At 53.3% G+C, this 17,446-nt stretch overlaps 1 protein-coding gene across 2 annotated transcripts in view; it reads left to right on the plus strand.

Annotated features, from left to right (window-relative positions):
- Positions 1-950: 950 nt before the first annotated feature.
- The window catches only part of Psd2 (pleckstrin and Sec7 domain containing 2), a 49,133-nt gene continuing 32,637 nt past the window's right edge, over positions 951-17,446 (plus strand). The window contains exons 1-4 of one of the 2 annotated variants that reach the window (XM_085833468.1): positions 951-1,086; positions 14,362-14,763; positions 15,694-16,143; positions 16,377-16,571. In XM_085833468.1, the coding sequence (XP_085689594.1) occupies positions 14,405-14,763; positions 15,694-16,143; positions 16,377-16,571 (1,004 nt within the window). In that variant the 5' untranslated portion in view covers positions 951-1,086; positions 14,362-14,404. The remainder of the gene's footprint in view (positions 1,087-14,361; positions 14,764-15,693; positions 16,144-16,376; positions 16,572-17,446) is intronic. The other variant, XM_021150357.2, reaches the window with a different exon arrangement.

Raw genomic sequence — 17,446 nt, forward strand, 5'->3', positions numbered from 1 at the left:
CCTCCTTCTCTCATCCTGGTGTCCTCAGACTCCAGAGACTGGAACCCTGTAGTGTCTCTCTGAGAAGTAGGATCTCTATAGATTTACAGCCAAGAAGTCCTTTAGTGTGGAGTCCAGGTAGAGTTCGTCAAACTTCTTCCAGGAAGCTGAAGTAGGAGGGGAGGGGGGCCGAGGGGAAACGTGAGGGGGGGGCGTGGAGAGGGGAGCGGGGCGGCCTGCAAGGTCATGGTCAGCTGGAGGAGGGGGCAAAGGCAGGTGCTTGGAGAGATGGTTTCTGTATCCCAGACTGTCCTCACTGTTAAGTGCCTAGGGTGGCCCGGATCCTCACCATCTGCAGCAGGGCCTCTCTTTTGTCTCCTCTCTTTTACCCCTTCCAGCTCTGTCCTCAACTCCCCTTGTCACTCCAAGTCTGTCTGTATCTCTGGGTGCCTGACTTCCTCTGTGACTCTGTACTTTGCCCTCAAAACTCCAGGGTGAGATCTCCCAGGATGGGAATGGGGATTCTGGGGTGGGGGCAAGCCCCGTCCCTCCTTCACCTGGAGAATGGCCTGGTTCGTCGGGGACTGGAAGAGTTGGGACGTTGGGCTCTCCGGAGGGACAGTGGTTGGATCTGCCAGGGGTTCGAGGACAGAGGCAGGGCCGGGCTAGGAGGGGGGCGGAACCTCGTGGAACTCCCCTCCCCCACTTTCTTAAAGGGTCCAGCTTATGCTGAAGCCGGTGGCCGTGTTCTGGTGGGTGGGCGCCCCGCACAAGGTCGGGCGCTTGTGCCCAGGCGCCGCGGGTGGGCCCTCCTGGTGGCCACGGTCCCCTCCAGGCTGCGGGCGCGCCGGCAGTCTCTCCCCCGCCCCCCTCCCGCCCTTCTCGTCCTTCCCGCTCCTCCCTCCCTCCTTCTCTGCTCTGTTCCCTCCTCCTGCAGTCCGTCCCCTCCTTCTCTGCCCAGCCTCCCCACAGCCGAGGCTCCAACACCTGAGGGGACAGAAGCGAACGCGGGGAGCTCCAACAGGCGGCGGCACGGGACCGCGGGTCCAGGGGTGGCCTCCGCATGGCCCCACCGTGAGAGGGGACCCAGCGGCTGGGACACGAGCGGTGAGTAGGGCCGCCGGCCAACTGTGTCCCCCAAGGCCTGCATGCTCACGGACCCCGCCCCTCTTCTCAGGAGGCCAGCTAGACACTGGGAGGGTGTTCAGGGTTGGGAGAGGAACACAGGCTGGGTGGCGGGAGCCGCCCTCCGCCCTTTTTGCCCGCTAGGGTCTGCTAACAAAGCTACATTTCGAGATCAATTCCGTGGTGGCTGGAGCATCCAAAGGATGCGGTTGTCATGGAGATGGGGCAGAGAGAGGAAGCCCAAGATGGTCAGGACTGGGCCAGGGAGTGGGGGCGCCGCCAAGAGCCCCAGACCGGCTTGAAGGGAGGACGGGGCTGCCGGCCCAATTGTCTCCTGGGCTCTGCCTCCCAGTCCCCTCCCCCTTTTGTATAATCAGTGTCAGTGTGTATGGGGTACTAGTGTCAGTTTGGTGGTCTGTGGTTGGGGTGTTGTGTGCTGGGGCCTGCCAGAGCTACCTCCACAACGGAACATCTTTGAGGATTTATTTCTCTTTCCAGTTTCCCAACTTTGACAGGCAGGCCTGGGGCCCAGGCCTCTCTCTTGTCTCTGCAAGAGCAGGGGTTCTAATGGGGGCGTGGCAGGCAGTAGGCAAGGCCAGGCCTCACAGAAGCAGCCTTGATTGGAGGGGGTCCTTGGAACCGGGTGCTGGGCTGGGTGGGGCAGGGAATCCAGATGTGGGGACCACCCTATCCAGCTGGCTCTCTCTTAGACTCTTGTCCCTGGAGGACCTGGGACTCTCTGAAATAAGATCCAGGGCATTGTTTCTACACAAGACCTTGGGCCCACTGCCCGATGCCCACCCCTTTGTCTTAGGTTCATCTTGCTGGGCCCAGACAGAGATCTGGGGGCAGATACAATTCTTGTGGTGCAAGAGGGCACAAGAGTCCTGGCAGCTCAGGACAAGTCTGGCTGAGGTGACTGAGACTAGGCAGGCTGCTCTGGGTTGGCTGGTGTAGGAGAGTGGGCCTGGGGTAATATTCGGATTTTCCTAGGTCTCCTCTAGAGTCAGAAGAAACCTACTTTATGAATAACACTCATCTTGAAGGATAGTAGGCAAGGAAAATGGGATAACCTCCAAGCCCTCCCCCACTCCCAGCCAGATGCTGCCCTCCCAAGGAAGCTAGAAGTTCTGTGGCCCGGGATCTGTGAATCAAGACAATGGGCCAGCCATTCTTCTTGTCCGTTCAGGAATCTGGAGGAAAGAATTGTTCCCTCCAAGCCCTTTCTCCTGCTGCATGGTGCCAGGCAGTGGGTTTTAGTGGGGCTCCTACAATGTTTGGTCCTGGTGGAAACAGGAGGCCTACAGGCATGGCCAGAACACTCAGGAGGTTCCCACGCACTGGGGTGAGAAGGCTGAGGGATGACAGAGTTCCTGGAAGGCCTCTTCCACTGGTGTCTCCTGCAGGACTGAGGTCTTAGTGCCCAGGTGATTTTATCCCTGGACTTCTGAAGTGCCCTGTGCCAGCCTAAGAGGTCTCCTTCCTGTGTGAGGACTTGCCCTGTCTGTTCATTACCTGGGTGAGGATGCATATCCTAAGCAGATCTAGGGTCATTTCTCAAGGGAGAGAGAAAAGCCAGCTGGAATGATTTTCTACTCTCCCCAAGATTGAGAGACGGGACCTGGGGATGCCACAATGGCTTGCTTCCATTGATGGAGCACAGCCGCTGTGTGGGTACCCCAACACCTCCGAGCTTTGGGAGGAAGACATCACTATTGCCCCCATTCCAATGGAGAGGCCCATGGTCCAGGGAACAATTGTCTGCTCTAAGTCCCTTGTGGAGGTAGGTAGGACATACATCCAGGTGAAACATTATATGGCTCAGACCTGTGTCCCCAGCTGTATGCACCCAGACACCTCCTGTTCTCTTCTGCAACTCCAGCTTAGGACAGAGGTGGGCCTGAACACTTGCCTCTCTGCACAGGAGTGACCTTGGAGGATACTCAAGTGTTACACTGGGGTCTCCTGGGGAGGTAAGGTAAAGGCACTTTCCTTCCGGACAGCCTGCAGAGACCGAAGCCGCCTCTCTTAGCAGACGATGCTCTAGACCTCCTCTGCCAGATGGTCTTTTCCAGGAAAATCTGTTTTGAGAAGCATCTTGTGTCTGGGGTTCCATATTTAGCCTGGCTCCTTATACGGGAGGATATACTCAGACTGTCACCCTCAAGGGATGTTTGGGGGTGGAGAGGGTTCTAGGGCTACACCTGGCTCCTTGCCACAGCTTTGCCAAGATGGGGAGGTTCTGCCCTGGCTGCGATATGGCCTGCTGGTCTCTTTGGGGTCTGGCTATGTCCTGAGAGCCCTGTTCTTCACTGAGCTTGGCTCACAGTGGAGTCATGTCCACTGTGGGTGGCAAGTCCTCGTGAGCTGTGCCTGCATGTTTGGGTGACTGGAATCCAGGCCACGGCAAGGCCATGGTCTAGCTCATTTTAAGAGTGCGGGCTGCTACAAGCATCCTCTTCCTTGCCTCCTGCTCAGGAACCAGATCACAGAGATGCTCTTTGGGGCTTTTCCTGCATCACTTTCCTTCTGCCTCATTCCATCTGGTCCACCCACACCCTGTTCACCCAGAGACCCAGATTTGCCAGGGCTAACATCTAGCCACGCTTGCTCCTCCCCTTCGCTCCCTCTTTTGAAAGCTGCAGGCTTTGTAACACATCACCTCAAACTATATCAGCACATATTCCCCGAGTCAAGGATATCTTTTTCCTCTGCAACTATTGTCACACCTGAGGAATTTAGCGATGATTCAGTTTGGTCTTATATTTAGCCTGCATCCATGTTTTTCTAGTGGTTCTAGTAACAACTTTTGCAAGTATTTGTTATGGATATTTGGTTTGGTTTGGTTTGGTTTTGAGATGGGGTCTCTTTCTATAGCCCTGGCTGTTCTGGATCTTGCTATGTAGAGCAGGGTGGCTTTAAACTCACAGAGATTGGTCTGCATCTGCCACACCTGACTACAAATCTTTTTTTTTTTTTTAATCAAGGAACATACACTATATTTCGTTATCATGTAGTACATTAGTTATATTTTAGTTCTGGATTAATCTCATTTTCTTTCCCTTCCATTTTAAGACAGGGTCTTATGCAGCCCCGGTTGACCTCAAACTTGTTGTGTAGCACCGAGGATGACCTTGGACTCCTGATCTTCTCCTCTCTCTCTCTCTCTCTCTCTCTCTCTCTCTCTCTCTCTCTCTCTCTTCTAGACAGGGTTTCTCTGTGGAACAACTGTGGCTGTGGCTATCCAGGAACTCAGTTAGTAGACCAGGCCACAGACCAGACCAGATCGCTTGAACGTACAGAGATCTACCAGCCTCTGCCTCCTGAGTGCCTGCTCTTTGATGCCACATTCTAAGTATTGGGATTGCAAGCATGCTCCACCAGGCTCAGCTAAATAACCTGACTTTTAAAAAGTTTTTTTCTTCTTTTACTGTTTTATGGCTTTATCAATTTTGGAGTTGTGCAGAATCTCTTATGTTCTGGATTTGTCTTCTCTCTTGCTCCTGATCAGACTCATGCTAACATTTTTGGACAGATCCTGTAGGTGGCGTCCTGTGCAGTGTCACATGGAGGGCACACTGTAAATAGATGTGTTATTGTGAGGCCACTTGGCTGAGGGTCCATTTGCTTCAATTCTTTAATTGCTCTTGCTACATCTAGAACTTCATCGAAGTGAGCATCCCTGCAGCATCAAAGACTATCAAAAAAGATCAAACCTGTATCAGACTAGAAGCTGGAGAGAGGACAACCAGCAGAGACCACTGCTCTCAGCGTTTACTGCCTCTGGGTGGAGGCAGACGCTGCTGTTGTGGGGAGAAGGGAGGCCTGAGAAAGGAATGAGGGGTATGAGGAGTGTGGCAAGAAAATGGAGCAAGAAGGAGAGAGAGAGAGAGAGAGAGAGAGACCCAGAACACACCTCTTTCCCAAGGGTATGGGGATTCCCTGAGAGATCTTACAGAGGTGAGTCATGTGGCTGTTCACGAGAAGATTGTCTGAGGAGGAACAGGATCTGCTGGGTATTGTGTTGGATGGATGGATGCTCATTTAGGAGGCTGTGATGTGCTTCAGCACAAGACACCTGGACACTGTAGCGTGCCTGGCGCCGTGCTTCTCATGGGTTGTGTGTTGGCCTGAAGCTGCAGGGGTCTGGGGAAAGGGATGTACTAAGAGCCCGGATGGATGGACAGCCTCAGTGTCCAGCTAGAAGCAGAGGATGAACAGGGAGCTGTTGCCTGTGGCTTGGGAAGGGTGTTGGTGGAGAGAGGGCACCCAGCAGAGACTGACTGAGGTCTGAGGGACCTTTGGATTGTCAACTGTGGATGAGAGGACACTGCTTCTCACGTGCTACCCCTTTCTGAAGCTTCTTTTGTGGTGAGGGCAACCTGGAGCAGGGTTGGGTGGTGAGCTTCCAGGCACCAGTTGGAGTACTGAACAGGTGAGGGGCCAGCTTGTAGGCAGTTGCCCCTGCAAGAGTCAGGAGGCCCCTCTTGTTCCCAGAATCCAATTCTTCCCCTATTCCACTTTGTTAGACTCCATTAAAGTGCTTCCTGGTGAAACCAAGCGCTTGCTTTCCTCTGGTCCAAGGGAAACCACAGTCTGGTGGTACAGCTCACGGTAACTCCAACCCACACATTCAGATGGGCCTGCGTCTGAATGGGCCTGTCTCACACTCATGCCGTGGCCCAGAACCACTGTCTCCTCTTCTGCTTGACACTTCTTCTTTGGCCTTTGCCCAGGGTCTTAGTTTGGGTTTCTATTGCTGTGATGAAACACCATGAGCAAAAAGCAAGTTGGAGAGGAAAGGGTTTATTTGGCTTACACTTCTATATTGCTGTTTATCATTGAAGGAAATCAGGGCAGAAATGCAAGCAGGGCTGGAACCTGGAGGCTGATATACAGATACCACGGAGGAGTGCTGCTTACTGGCTTGTTCCTTATGGCTTGCTCAGCCTGCTTTCTTAATAGAACCCAGGACCATAAACCCAGGGATGGTACCACCTACAATGTGCTGGGCCCTTCCCCATTAATCATTAATTAAGAAAATGCCTTACAGCTGGATTTTAAGGGGACATTTTCTCAATTGAGGCTCCTTCCTCTCTGATGATTCTAGCTTATGTCAAGTTGACACACACACACACACACACACACACACACACACACACACACCACACACACACACACACACACACACCTATTAAACCCATTTGGGCCCTGCTTGCCCACATCCTCTTCAGCTGAAATCCCTTGGGAAAACAGAGGTCTCAGCTTCCTCAGGTGCATGGATCAAGCTTACCCATCCTCCTGTCCTGCACCTCTGCCCTGCCCTCCTCCTGCCAGGGTGGGCCAGGGCCAGGTCTTCCTGTGCTGCCTAAGGACTCTTGGCCTGTGTGTCAGATCTTATGACTTGTCTCCTGCTTGAAGATACTGTTCAGCAGGTCCCCCTGAGCCCCCTGCACCGTAGTTCCTCCGTTTGTCAGGTCACTTCATCAGGGACTGCCTTGCTGTTGCCTCTCCTGGAAAGGCTGTTCTTGTGCTGTCTCCAGCCAGCGCCTCCAGGTCACTTCTCTTTCTAGCAAAGGCTCTCCAGGCTCCACACCCTCTCCTCACAATGTCTCTGATTTTAGTTGGTTGTGAGCTCTCCTCCGTGCTCCTTGATTGCCTCTCTCAAGGTCACCAGTGACCTCCACATTGGTACAGCAGAGACAGCGTCTCATCCTTGCCTGCAACACCCCACATTCTATCTCCTTCCTTGGGATTCTTGCTTGCCTTCTAGGTCATGCATTCTCCTGTTCGCTTCCTATTTTGTATGTCGCTCCTCTACTTTGGATGCTGGCTTCCTTCTTCCCCCTTCCAACGTGAGCCCTCCTGGACTCAGCCCCTGCACAGCTGCCTGGCCAGGACTTTACACTGATATCCCCTAGTACTGCAGCTGTAGTGCCGCCTGTGCCTTGCTGGCCCCACGTCCATGGTGTTCTCACAGACCCAGCCTCACCTTCCCCTGCAAGCTTCAGGTGCTTGCTCCACACTTCAGTTTCCATGTCTTCCAGATGCCCCTTCTCCAACATGAAGCACCCATCTTCCTCCCAGACCTGACCCACCAATCCCTCCCCATCAGGGATGGCGTTTCCATCCTTCTGGCTGCTCAGAGTCTTGACTTCCTTGCTTTTCTCCCATTGAGGCACAAGGATTTACCAAGTCAAGGTGTCCTCTCTGTGGGTCAGGGAGGCGAGAAGAGGTATAAGTCCTCGCTTAGCCACGGATAACTTCTTTCTGCGGCATTGTGCTGTTTGCGATCTGGAGGTCACAAACCTTTGTCTGATCCAAGCTAAACAGAGCCAGGACAGGCCAGGGAAGTGGAAGGAGGGTGGAGGACTGGCAGGGAGGCTTAAGAGGCATTAGGTAGTGAGGGTCTTGGGAAGGTGGGAAAGCCACAGGGAAGGAGATTGGAAGGAGAGAGGTTCCCTTGGTGCCACTGAGGAACATGAGTGAGTCTGCAGTGAGTAGAAAGGTTCACCTTCTTGGCTATTGAAGGAGACCAAGGGAGATGCCCAGACACTGTGTTCCCCAAATGGCCCGGCTTCCTCCATGTACCCTGCAGCACAGAGCTGGACCTGCACCCACTCAGTCCCCTGTAACTTCCAGGGTCTGACACAGCACACAGGCTATGGGTCAGATGTGCCATCTAGAAGCAGGGTGAGTCCCAGGTAACCTTCTGAAGTTGGAGGGAGGTGGAGCAGTGGTCAGGGGTTCAAGGACTGCCAGAACCTGGACAGCCCAGTTCTTTGTGATTCTAGATAGTTACAGTCTTACCCTATAGGGAGGTCAGCTGGAGGTCAAGTTCCGTGTTCCACGTGATTTGGGATTTGAAGGCAGACACTGTGGATTTCATTACTATTGAGGCTTCTCCAAAGAAGCATGCTGAAATATGCAAATGGTAAGCAAATGAGGGTGCTAGTTGTCTTGGGGCAGTGGGAGAGAAGAAAGCTAAGAGGTTTCAAGGAATGACCTTTGTGGAGTGGCCCTGAAAGTCCCAGGGGACACATGCAGATGGATGCAAATGGGCACTCATCCCTCGGGTTATGAAGAGGCCTCCTGGATGTCCACAGCCCACAGGAGGCTGGCCTCCTAGCAGGCAGAACAGCCAGGCTTGTTAACAAGCCATCACTACCTGAAAGGAACAGGCACACAGGACTCAGATTTTTGGCTCTTACTTAACACCGTGTGTGTCTCATGTGTCTTGAGACAGAGGTAGTTAGGAGACCAGCTCAGGGGGGAGTGTTTGTGTGACTTAAATGTGGGCTTAAGGGTAGGGGTTCCATCTCTGTTTGACCCACTGATCCCACAGGAGCTGGTCTCTGTCTCCTCCCTTACACTGGGCCTCTGAAGCCCCTGTCTTGGAACCTGCTCTGACAGTTGCCAAGGACAACGGTCTCCAAGGCTAAATGGACTGTATGCTCTGTGCTGCTCTTCTGAGCACCTCTCTCAGGGCATGAGCCATCAGCTAGTTCTCCTGTAGACCTGGGAAGGTTCTGGAAGGAAGTAAACACGATGTTTTCCTGAATACAGTGCACACTCCATTTCCTTTATTACCCTGTGAAGTAGGTGCTGTGAAAGTCTCATTTTGTGGATGGTCCTGAGGCTTAGGAAAGTGAACGACCTTCCTGAGGTCACACAGCTGGTGGGGAGTGGGGATGCTTCCCAGACTCTTGGGTAGCCGTGCTCCCCATATTGCCCTGGGTTCCTCCTGCTCTGGGGGTGGGGTGGGGTATTAATATACTTAACCAATCTGGAGCTAGTCCTTTGGGCCTTGTGGGGAATGAGATGTGTGGTCTTGGGACACCACCAGCAAGAAGTCCCCTCACAGGTGCCAACTGCCCATGCTGTCAGGCGCATCGTAGAGTCCTGTGGAGCTCTGGAAGTGCTCGGATCTGGGCCAGTGAAGGGGGAGGGTATAGCTGGCCAGGGCCCGTTCCCAGAATTTGCTACATGCCAGCCAGCCTTTCACACTGATTGTCATGTTTGCCACGTGTGTGTGCCGCGTGTGTGTGAACCCAGCCTTGTGCTAACAATGGTATGATCTAGAGAGCTCATTAGTGCAGGAGGACTTGTGGGGAGAAGGGCGGTGGGGTCACTGGGAGGCAGGTGGGTCCCAGGGGCAGATAACAGGTGTATAAGCAAGAACATTCCCTCTCTCATTGCTAGGGAATCCTAGTGGAGCTCTGTGGGCAGGTGTCTGAATTGGAAAGTCCTTGGAGACTAGATAGGTTGGGGCCCAAGCTGGCTTAGACCCAGCATTTCCAGGGCCCCATGGGAATCGATGCTGCCCCTTACAGCATGGGTAGTAGGTGGCTTCTAGGGGAACCTGTGGGTGGTCCGTGTGTGGGCTTTAGTGGCCTGTGAGCCTCCCAAACAACATCTGAATGTTTTGCATATATAAGAATTCATCTGGGGTGGGCTCGCAACCTCCATCAGGTGTTGAGCAAGACCTTCAGCTGGGCATGATCTGAATGTGATGTAGGTGGGGAGGTGAGGCTCCCCAGAACACTGGAGGCAAACACGGAGTGTGGCAGTTCCCAGCTCTGACCCCTGGGACAACGATGGTCTCAACGCCTCTACACCAACCTTCTCAGAGCTTTCTGCATTCCTGCTCTGGGTTCAGTACCTCAGAGGCTTAGGTTCTGCCTGCCCTGGGCAGTTCTTGGCACCCATCCTGGTTCTGCCCAATGCAAATACACCCTCCATCAAGCCCTCTGATGCCACTGTGTAACTATGGTTGGTGAAGATGCCTGTCTTCTCCATTATCAACCCAGTCTGAAGTTCTGGGTTGTCTCTCTTCCCGTCCACAGATTCTCCATAGGTGGAAGGATTTCTACTGTGGGTGTCTAGCAATGTAGGCCCGTCTGCCCTTAATGTTGCCCTCAGGTTTGAAGGCTTCTCACTCCCCCTTGACACCAGAAGAACTGTCTCCTTCCCTCTGTGTGGTTGTATGGTCCTGAGTGTGTGTGCACATGTGTATGAGCCCACACATGTCTGCTATGCACAGTAAACACACAGGTTCTTACAGTAAGCCAGCCTGGAGCTTGCCTGCAGGAACCACCCCTGGCCCTGGCCTGGTGTTCCCACAGCCCCTGTCTGCTAACACAGCATGGAAAGGGTCATCAATGTGTCCATCCCTGCAGTAGCCTTGCTCCGAGCATGTTCCTCAATATTGCCTAGCCTCTGCCAAAAATAGGGACGGCAACAATCCAAACTACTCAGCCAACAGATATTTATAATTTAGCATTCCTATATGCTGGGCATAGCACAGGCTCTGGATACTTGTGTCCATGATAGGTCCCTGCCCTCACTGGAATCATATCCTAGTGTCAGGGAGCGTGGTCAGGAAATAAACAGGGGGTTTGGGAAATTTCATAATGGCTGTCAGTGAAATGCTTGATGGTCAAGGCTGAGGACTCCACTTGGACCCCCAGAACTGACATAAAAAGCTGGGAGCAATGATATGTCCCTGCAGCTCCTGAGCTGGGAAGTTCCATGAGAGACCCCATCTCGAAAAATATGATGGAGAGGAATTGAGAAGACACCCCATGTTGACCTCAGACCTCCATGCATGCATGCATGCATGCATGCAAATAAACCGCACATATGTGCACACGTACGAGGAAAGCTCACACACATACCCCAACATTAATTAATTAAAACAGAAGTGTTTCCATTTTCCTTGGTGCTTTAAAAGCTCAGGGGTGTGTGGCCAGAGTCAGGGCCTTTCTCTATTGAGGATAGGGAGGCTGCTTCGGGGTTCAACCTTGAATGGAAGAAAAGGCAATCACAGAATGATCCAGGGAAGCAGCATTCTAGGCCAAGGGTACAGCTGGTGCAAAGGCCCCGAGGTGGGAATGAGCTTGGGGAGCAGAAAGAGGCCAGTGTGGCTGGGAGGAAAGAGTAGACTGAGCTCAGGCAGGGCCTTTTTAGGCCATGCTGGGGAGACTGAGTTCCCATTTAAGGGAGATGGGAATTGCTGGAGGATTAGGAAGGAGGGAGACACAACTGTGGTTTGTCCCTGCGGTACCCTCTGGCTGCCATGGGGGAAAAGGGGAAGGGGGCAGGGTTATCTGAGGAGCAGTTGACACCCAGAAAGTGTGTGACTCACCAGTCACCCCTGGCCTAGGGATTTCTGCTGTCATTGTGCCCATCTCAGCTGGTACCGAATGGAGGCCGCTGAGAGCCCAAGGACATCCCAAGGGCTGTGGGTAGTGAGAGGCTCCTGGAAAGGGGCTTGGATCAGGCTGAGGCCGGCCACAGGGGATTGTGAGTGCTGCCAGCCTGTCATTTGTCTCTTTGAGACAGATGCTCAGTGGCCCAGCTCCTCTCGGCAATGGCTAGCAAGGCTGGAGGCAGCAAGAGCCACTGCTTGGGCTGACTCCTTTGGTTGAGGTTTGGGGGACTTGATTGCATGGGAGGCTTCAGCCTGCACCTTTAGTCTTTCCAGCTGCAGATGGAGACTGCCCCTGACCATGCACTGGGATTTCAGACAAAGCCTTTCCCGGTGTGCTCCTTAGTCTCCTCTGGGCTAGAGTTCAGCTGATGCTTACCCTGGGGAGGTTGCTGTTCTGAGGACAGCCATCCCCTCAGCACCCATGACCTTAGCGTTACTCTTAGCGTTGGGCGAGAGAAGCAGAAGGAATACTTTATTCCACAGATGGCTTCACACAGGGCAGAGAGGTGAGAGTGAGTTCCTGGTCACATCATATGGAGAGCCATATGGGTGAGGACCTGGAACACTGCTTCACACCTTTTGCCTTGAAACATCCCCTTTGTGCATCCTTCCCAAGGCTCAACTACTCTGGACTCTATTGGCCCTCAGCCCAGGCAAGGGCTCTGGGCCCCTTGCCTAGAGTAGAGCTCAATGCTGCTCCTTGTCCATCTAGCCCCGGGAACTGAGGACACTGGCCTGGGCCGATATTGGCAGAAACTCAGTCCTGCTTGAAGCTTAAGGGGACATGGCAGGGCAGGTAGGTCTGGGATAGCCTGAACCAGTTTCTAGAAGTTACAGAATACCAGAAGGGTCATCCAAGAAACCCTTGATTTGTCAATAGTCTTAGCTTTGGCCTGCAGATAGAGTCACTGATATACTTACATAGCTTCAGGGAGATCAGGCAGAACCACCCTGCCAGGCTTCACTTCTGTGCCTGGGCACAGGAGATGGAGAAATCCTGGCAGGATAGGGGCTCAAGCCCCGTGGTCCTGAGTCAATGCCTTGCTGGCCTGTGCTAGTGAGATAGCTGGTGGACAGAATTCAGGCAGCAGGCTGCAAGCCCCCCACTTCCTCTCTTCCTTTCTAGGTTCCCCTTGGGGTCTCAGTTGAGGAGGTGACCTCCTGTCTCTTCTGGGTGTGCCACTGAGAAAACCAATGGAAATAGCAATGGCAGCAGCAGAGATGTAGGACAGACCAGAGAGATTTCCTTACTCAGCTCTAATCCCCGAGGGTTCCTGCTGTCCTAGCACCAGGGCCTGGTAGCTTAGAGCTTAGCTTGAAGGTGTTTTAAATCTGTGGGTCTTGTGGTGTGGTGTGGTGTTGTGTGTGTGTGTGTGTGGTGTGTGTGTGTGTGTGTGTGTAATCTGAATTTAATGAGGTTGTTAGAACTCTAGGTAGTCTATGTAGAGAGACCCTGTCTCAAAAAACAAAACAAAACAAAACAAAACAAAACAAAACATAAACAAAACTCTGGTTAGTAGTGATGGGCTGGGGCTACAGATCTCTCTTCCCAGCCCTCTTCTACTCAGTGTTTGAACACATAGGGTTAAATGATTTTAACAGGTGTATGGTAGCCCCAGTTAAAGGCTCAGGAATCTCCCGAGAGCAGAACCCACTTTCCATTCTGGGATCACATGGGTGCAAAGTCTTCCTGGAGTTTATGTCTGTTTCCTGCGTGTCTGAGTTGGTGGCCTGGGGCATGCTTGGCAGGTACAGGGGTTCATGTCCTCATATCCACTCTGCAGCTTGTTCTGCTGGATCCCAGAAAGCTGGGCTCCCTCCTTCTCCTCCTCCTCCTCCTCCTCCTCCAGCCTCTCCTGAACCCAGATAGACCTCTCAGGAAGAAAGAAGGCTGCTGGGGGCCACCTAGGTTCACATAGTGGAGCAAGGAAGTTACAAACCAGAAACCGAGGTAAAGCCTTGGCACTGCCTCTCTGCAGTTTTCCAGAGTGTTGAGGGGCAGGGCTAGCCTGTGTCTCTGCCTGAAGTCACTAGGGAGGGTAGCCTAGACTACAAGGGGCTGGGGCAGAGAGAAAAGAACTGCCTTCCTAGCCAGGATGACTTGGGCAGAGCCCGGTGTGGCTTCTCCAGCTTCAGTTTCCCCAGAGAGCTTCTCAGAGGTCTTTCTTGCGTTCTTCTTTAAGACTGGGTGAACTCCTGGGAGGGTTGCCATGGAGAAGGGTTCTTCTTTTTTTTGGTTTTCCGAGGCAGGGTTTCTCTGTGTAGCCCTGGCTGTCCTGGAACTCACTCTGTAGACCAGGCTGGCCTTGAACTCAGAAATCCGCCTGCCTCTGCCTCCCAAGTGCTGGGATTAAAGGCGTGCGCCCGGCGGATCCCTTCTTCTTTATGACATTGCCATAATCAGTGCAGCACCGCCCCCGCCCAGCACCCTGGACAGCGGCCCACACTGGGCCCCTGTGGCTGACGGCTGTCTCTGGCATCCTTGGAATCAGGCTGCATTTAGGTTAATTTCCTTGATTTCTCTCTTAGAGACCCCTTAAAAGCAACCCCTGGGTCAATTTCCTCTGCTAGTTACAAATTCGGATTCCTCTCTATTGTGCAGACTGGGCTGAGAATGTGTGGAGATTCATATGGCTGGCCAAGACCAGCCTGGGTTTTGTCTCCTTTTATTAGCGGGAATACAGAGGGGTCTTCAAGAGCTGCTGGACACTTGCCCAGTTCCTCACTATCCGGGTCTTCCTCAAAGGACTTTGGTGGATTCTGAAGGGTAGAACAGAGACCCAAGAAGGAATAAGGAAGGCAGTGGCTAGGGTACAAGGGCCAAGCCAGGAGCCAGAGGACAGCAGCTGGGGGCTGGCCTAGCCACTGAAGTGAGAGTGTCACAACCTGAACCCGATCTCCAACTGAAAGTTACTAAAGATATAATCATGTCCATGCCCCTGCCCCTGACAAGCTGTCCCTGTATTGGTTTCATAGGGCGTTAGGCTTTTTGACTCTTGCCCTGTCTGACTGACTCTGTCTTTCTCTCTCCATCTTCTGTCAAGCAGCCCTAGGGGCTGGCAGGGACGGGTGGAAACAGCGACCGACATGGATGAAGAGAAGCTCCCATGTGAGCTGCACAAGGAAGGGAGTGCTACCCAGGACCACAGCCTGGAGCCCGAAGAGGAGCCTGGGCTCCAGAATGGAACAGAGGCCAGCGAAGGCCCAAGCAGCCACATCAGTGGTCCAGGCAGTGAGAAAACCTTAGAGGGCACCATGGAGCCTGTGAGAGGCCCAGATGTGGCCCTGCCTGGCCTTAACCTCTCTTTGACCAATGGCCTGGCTTTGGGACAAGATGGGAACATTTTGGAAGATTCCATAGAATTCAAGACCTGGAGAAGCGGACCAGCAGAGGAGGAGGATGTCCCTGGGAGTCTCTGTCCAGATGCTGAGGACCCTCAGCTGGGGTGAGTGGGTATCCTGGGACAGGGGCTTACATATTTCTAGCTCTTTGATACTACACCCTAGGGCCAGCCCCTTAGCCTCTCTAGAAGTCTGAGGTTTCCTGTCCTCATTTTCAGCTTCTAAGTGTTAACAACAGAGCCCTACAGGGGAATTCAGAGGCAACCAGGCTTGCTGTACTCCCAGCCCTTGACCCCCACAAACCACAGCGAGCAGTCTCCACGAGGGGCTGTAGTCTGTCTCTACCAGCTGACATGAAAGCTTTGAGTCCACTCAAATATCTAGATGGGACAGGTGGGTTATCTGTTCCATTTTCCCCATTGTCCCAGGTGGGCAAGCTTTGTATTCCTGCCTTTCCCAGGGAATTTTCCTGGGAGTTTGATAAGTTGTATCAGGAACTTTGTGTAGGTCCTACTCAGTGGAGTTACAGTCTGTTCCTCAGAAGAAGGTAGAAGGACTGGTCTTGGAGTACCATTGGACAAGGAGGAGGGGATGGGCAGGGGATGTCTAAAGACCAGGGAGGGTGGGAAGAACATATGCAGAAGCCTTGGAGAGTATAGCTGTAGGCCTGTCTTGCCTGAATGGGCAAGGTGTAAATATGTATAGGGGGTACATGTGTGTGTCCTGCCTTTACAGTATATATGCACAGGGGTATGTGAACTTTTGTGGAAGCACATGTGTGTGTTTGTATGCCTAACTTGCATACTGGAATTTGCACAGGAGGTATGTGAGTATGTATGAGGCGTGTGTGTGTGTGTGTGTATCTGTATGTGTCCAGCCAATACACTTAATTAGCATATGTGCAGGAGTATATGAGTTTTCATGGGGTGTGTGTATGCATGTTCAGCTCCTAGCTAGAGACTGGTGGTGTGGTAGCTAGCCTTAGTGTCTGGGATAGCTAAGTAGGATGGTGACTATGCCCTTGCATTCTATAGGCTGGATTGTCCTGGCGAACCAGATGTACGTGATGGCTTCAGTGCCACTTTTGAGAAGATTTTGGAGTCGGAGCTACTGCGGGGCACCCAGTATAGCAGCCTGGACTCATTAGATGTGCTGAGTCTCACTGATGAGAGTGATAGCTGTGTCAGCTTCGAGGCCCCCCTTACACCTCTCATCCAGCAGAGGGCTCGAGACAGCCCTGAGCCTGGGGCTGGGCTGGGCAATGGGGACATGGGGCCTGAAGGGGATCTGGGGGCAACTGGTGGTTGTGATGGGGAACTGGGCAGTCCCTTGAGGCGGTCCATCTCTAGCAGCCGCTCAGAGAATGTCTTGAGCCACCTGTCTCTCACCTCGGTGCCCAATGGGTTCCATGAAGATGGGCCTGGGGGCTCGGGAGGGGACGATGAGGACGATGAGGACACGGACAAGTTGCTGAACTCTGCCAGGTGAGGCGGGAGTGGGGTTGGGGAGGGGCTGGGCTGGGATCTGGGGAGCCATGAGTGGGTAGGGGATGGAGAGCCAGAAGAATCAAGGCTGCCTGGCTCGATGCTCCCCTGCTGCAGTGAGGCCTGTTTCTCTGCTCTGGCCCCACAGTGGATTTTCAGAGACCTGGGGTCCCTCCTAGACACAGGGTCCCTCCCAGACACAGGGAGTCTGACTCCCTCCTTCTCATTTGCAGTGACACCAGCCTTAAGGATGGCCTGTCGGACTCAGACTCGGAGCTGAGCAGCTCCGAGGCGCTGGAGCCTGGCAGCACAGATCCACTGGCCAATGGGTGCCAGGGGGTCAGCGAAGCCGCTCGCAGGCTGGCCCGACGGCTCTACCATCTTGAAGGTTTCCAGCGCTGTGATGTAGCTCGGCAGCTGGGCAAGAAGTGAGTGCGTCTCCCCAGCGTCTATTCCAGGCAAAGCAGATCCTATGCCTTCTTCAGCAGGAAAAGGGTGTCAGCAACTTCTTTCAGGGGTGGCTGGTGCCAGGAGCTCCCACTAGGCTTTCAAGGATACCTCCTCCTGTCACTGTCCTCATTCTTGACCTCGCCCTAAATCTGTTTCCTTTCTGGGCTACTTGGGCGAAGGTGGTTGCTGTCAGGGAGGGGGTGGTGACAGGCGGCCCCTCAGGGCTGAAGCAGGATGGGGGGATGTGGTTATGGTGTTATGAAGGGCAGTAGAGAGGACGGAATAACCCAACGGAACCAGAGTTCTACCCAGTGGAGCTAGGTGAAAAGAAGAACCGGTGAGGGATTTGGTAAATGTCTGGGCCCTGAAGGAAAAAAAAGTGTCTATCTTCATTAAGTCTGTCTATTGGGACCAACTGAAAGGACCCCCACACCTGAAAGCACAGGACATAACCTTTAGACTGCATGCAAAGGACACTACCCATGTAGCAGTCTTGGGAAGGATAGGTGACTTGGAGTGTGTATGTGAGAGATGAAGATGACATGTTCTGAGTCTGTGTGAGCATAGTGTGGCCCCGAATTGGCCCTTGTGTTCACAGGGACTCCACCACCCCAGGAAGGCTTGGAGGTGGGTGGAGCTGGCTAGCTTCCCATGCCACTCACAAAGCTAAGGGAGACAGTTCAGACCTGGGTCAGGCTGAGATGGGGGCTTTAGGTCTTAGGAGGCCTCCCGACACCCTCTGACATTTCCTTGTACCTTGGGTAGTGGAGTGGGTTCTCAGGAGCCCTTCCTAAAAATCACAACTCATAGACTCCTCTATGAACATCTCCAGGTAGGTGGAACCTGAGAACAG

This window comes from Mus caroli, unplaced genomic scaffold (genome assembly GCF_978045245.1).
Source record: "Mus caroli unplaced genomic scaffold, Mus_caroli_1 scaffold_19, whole genome shotgun sequence".
Taxonomy (NCBI): Eukaryota; Metazoa; Chordata; class Mammalia; order Rodentia; family Muridae; genus Mus; species Mus caroli.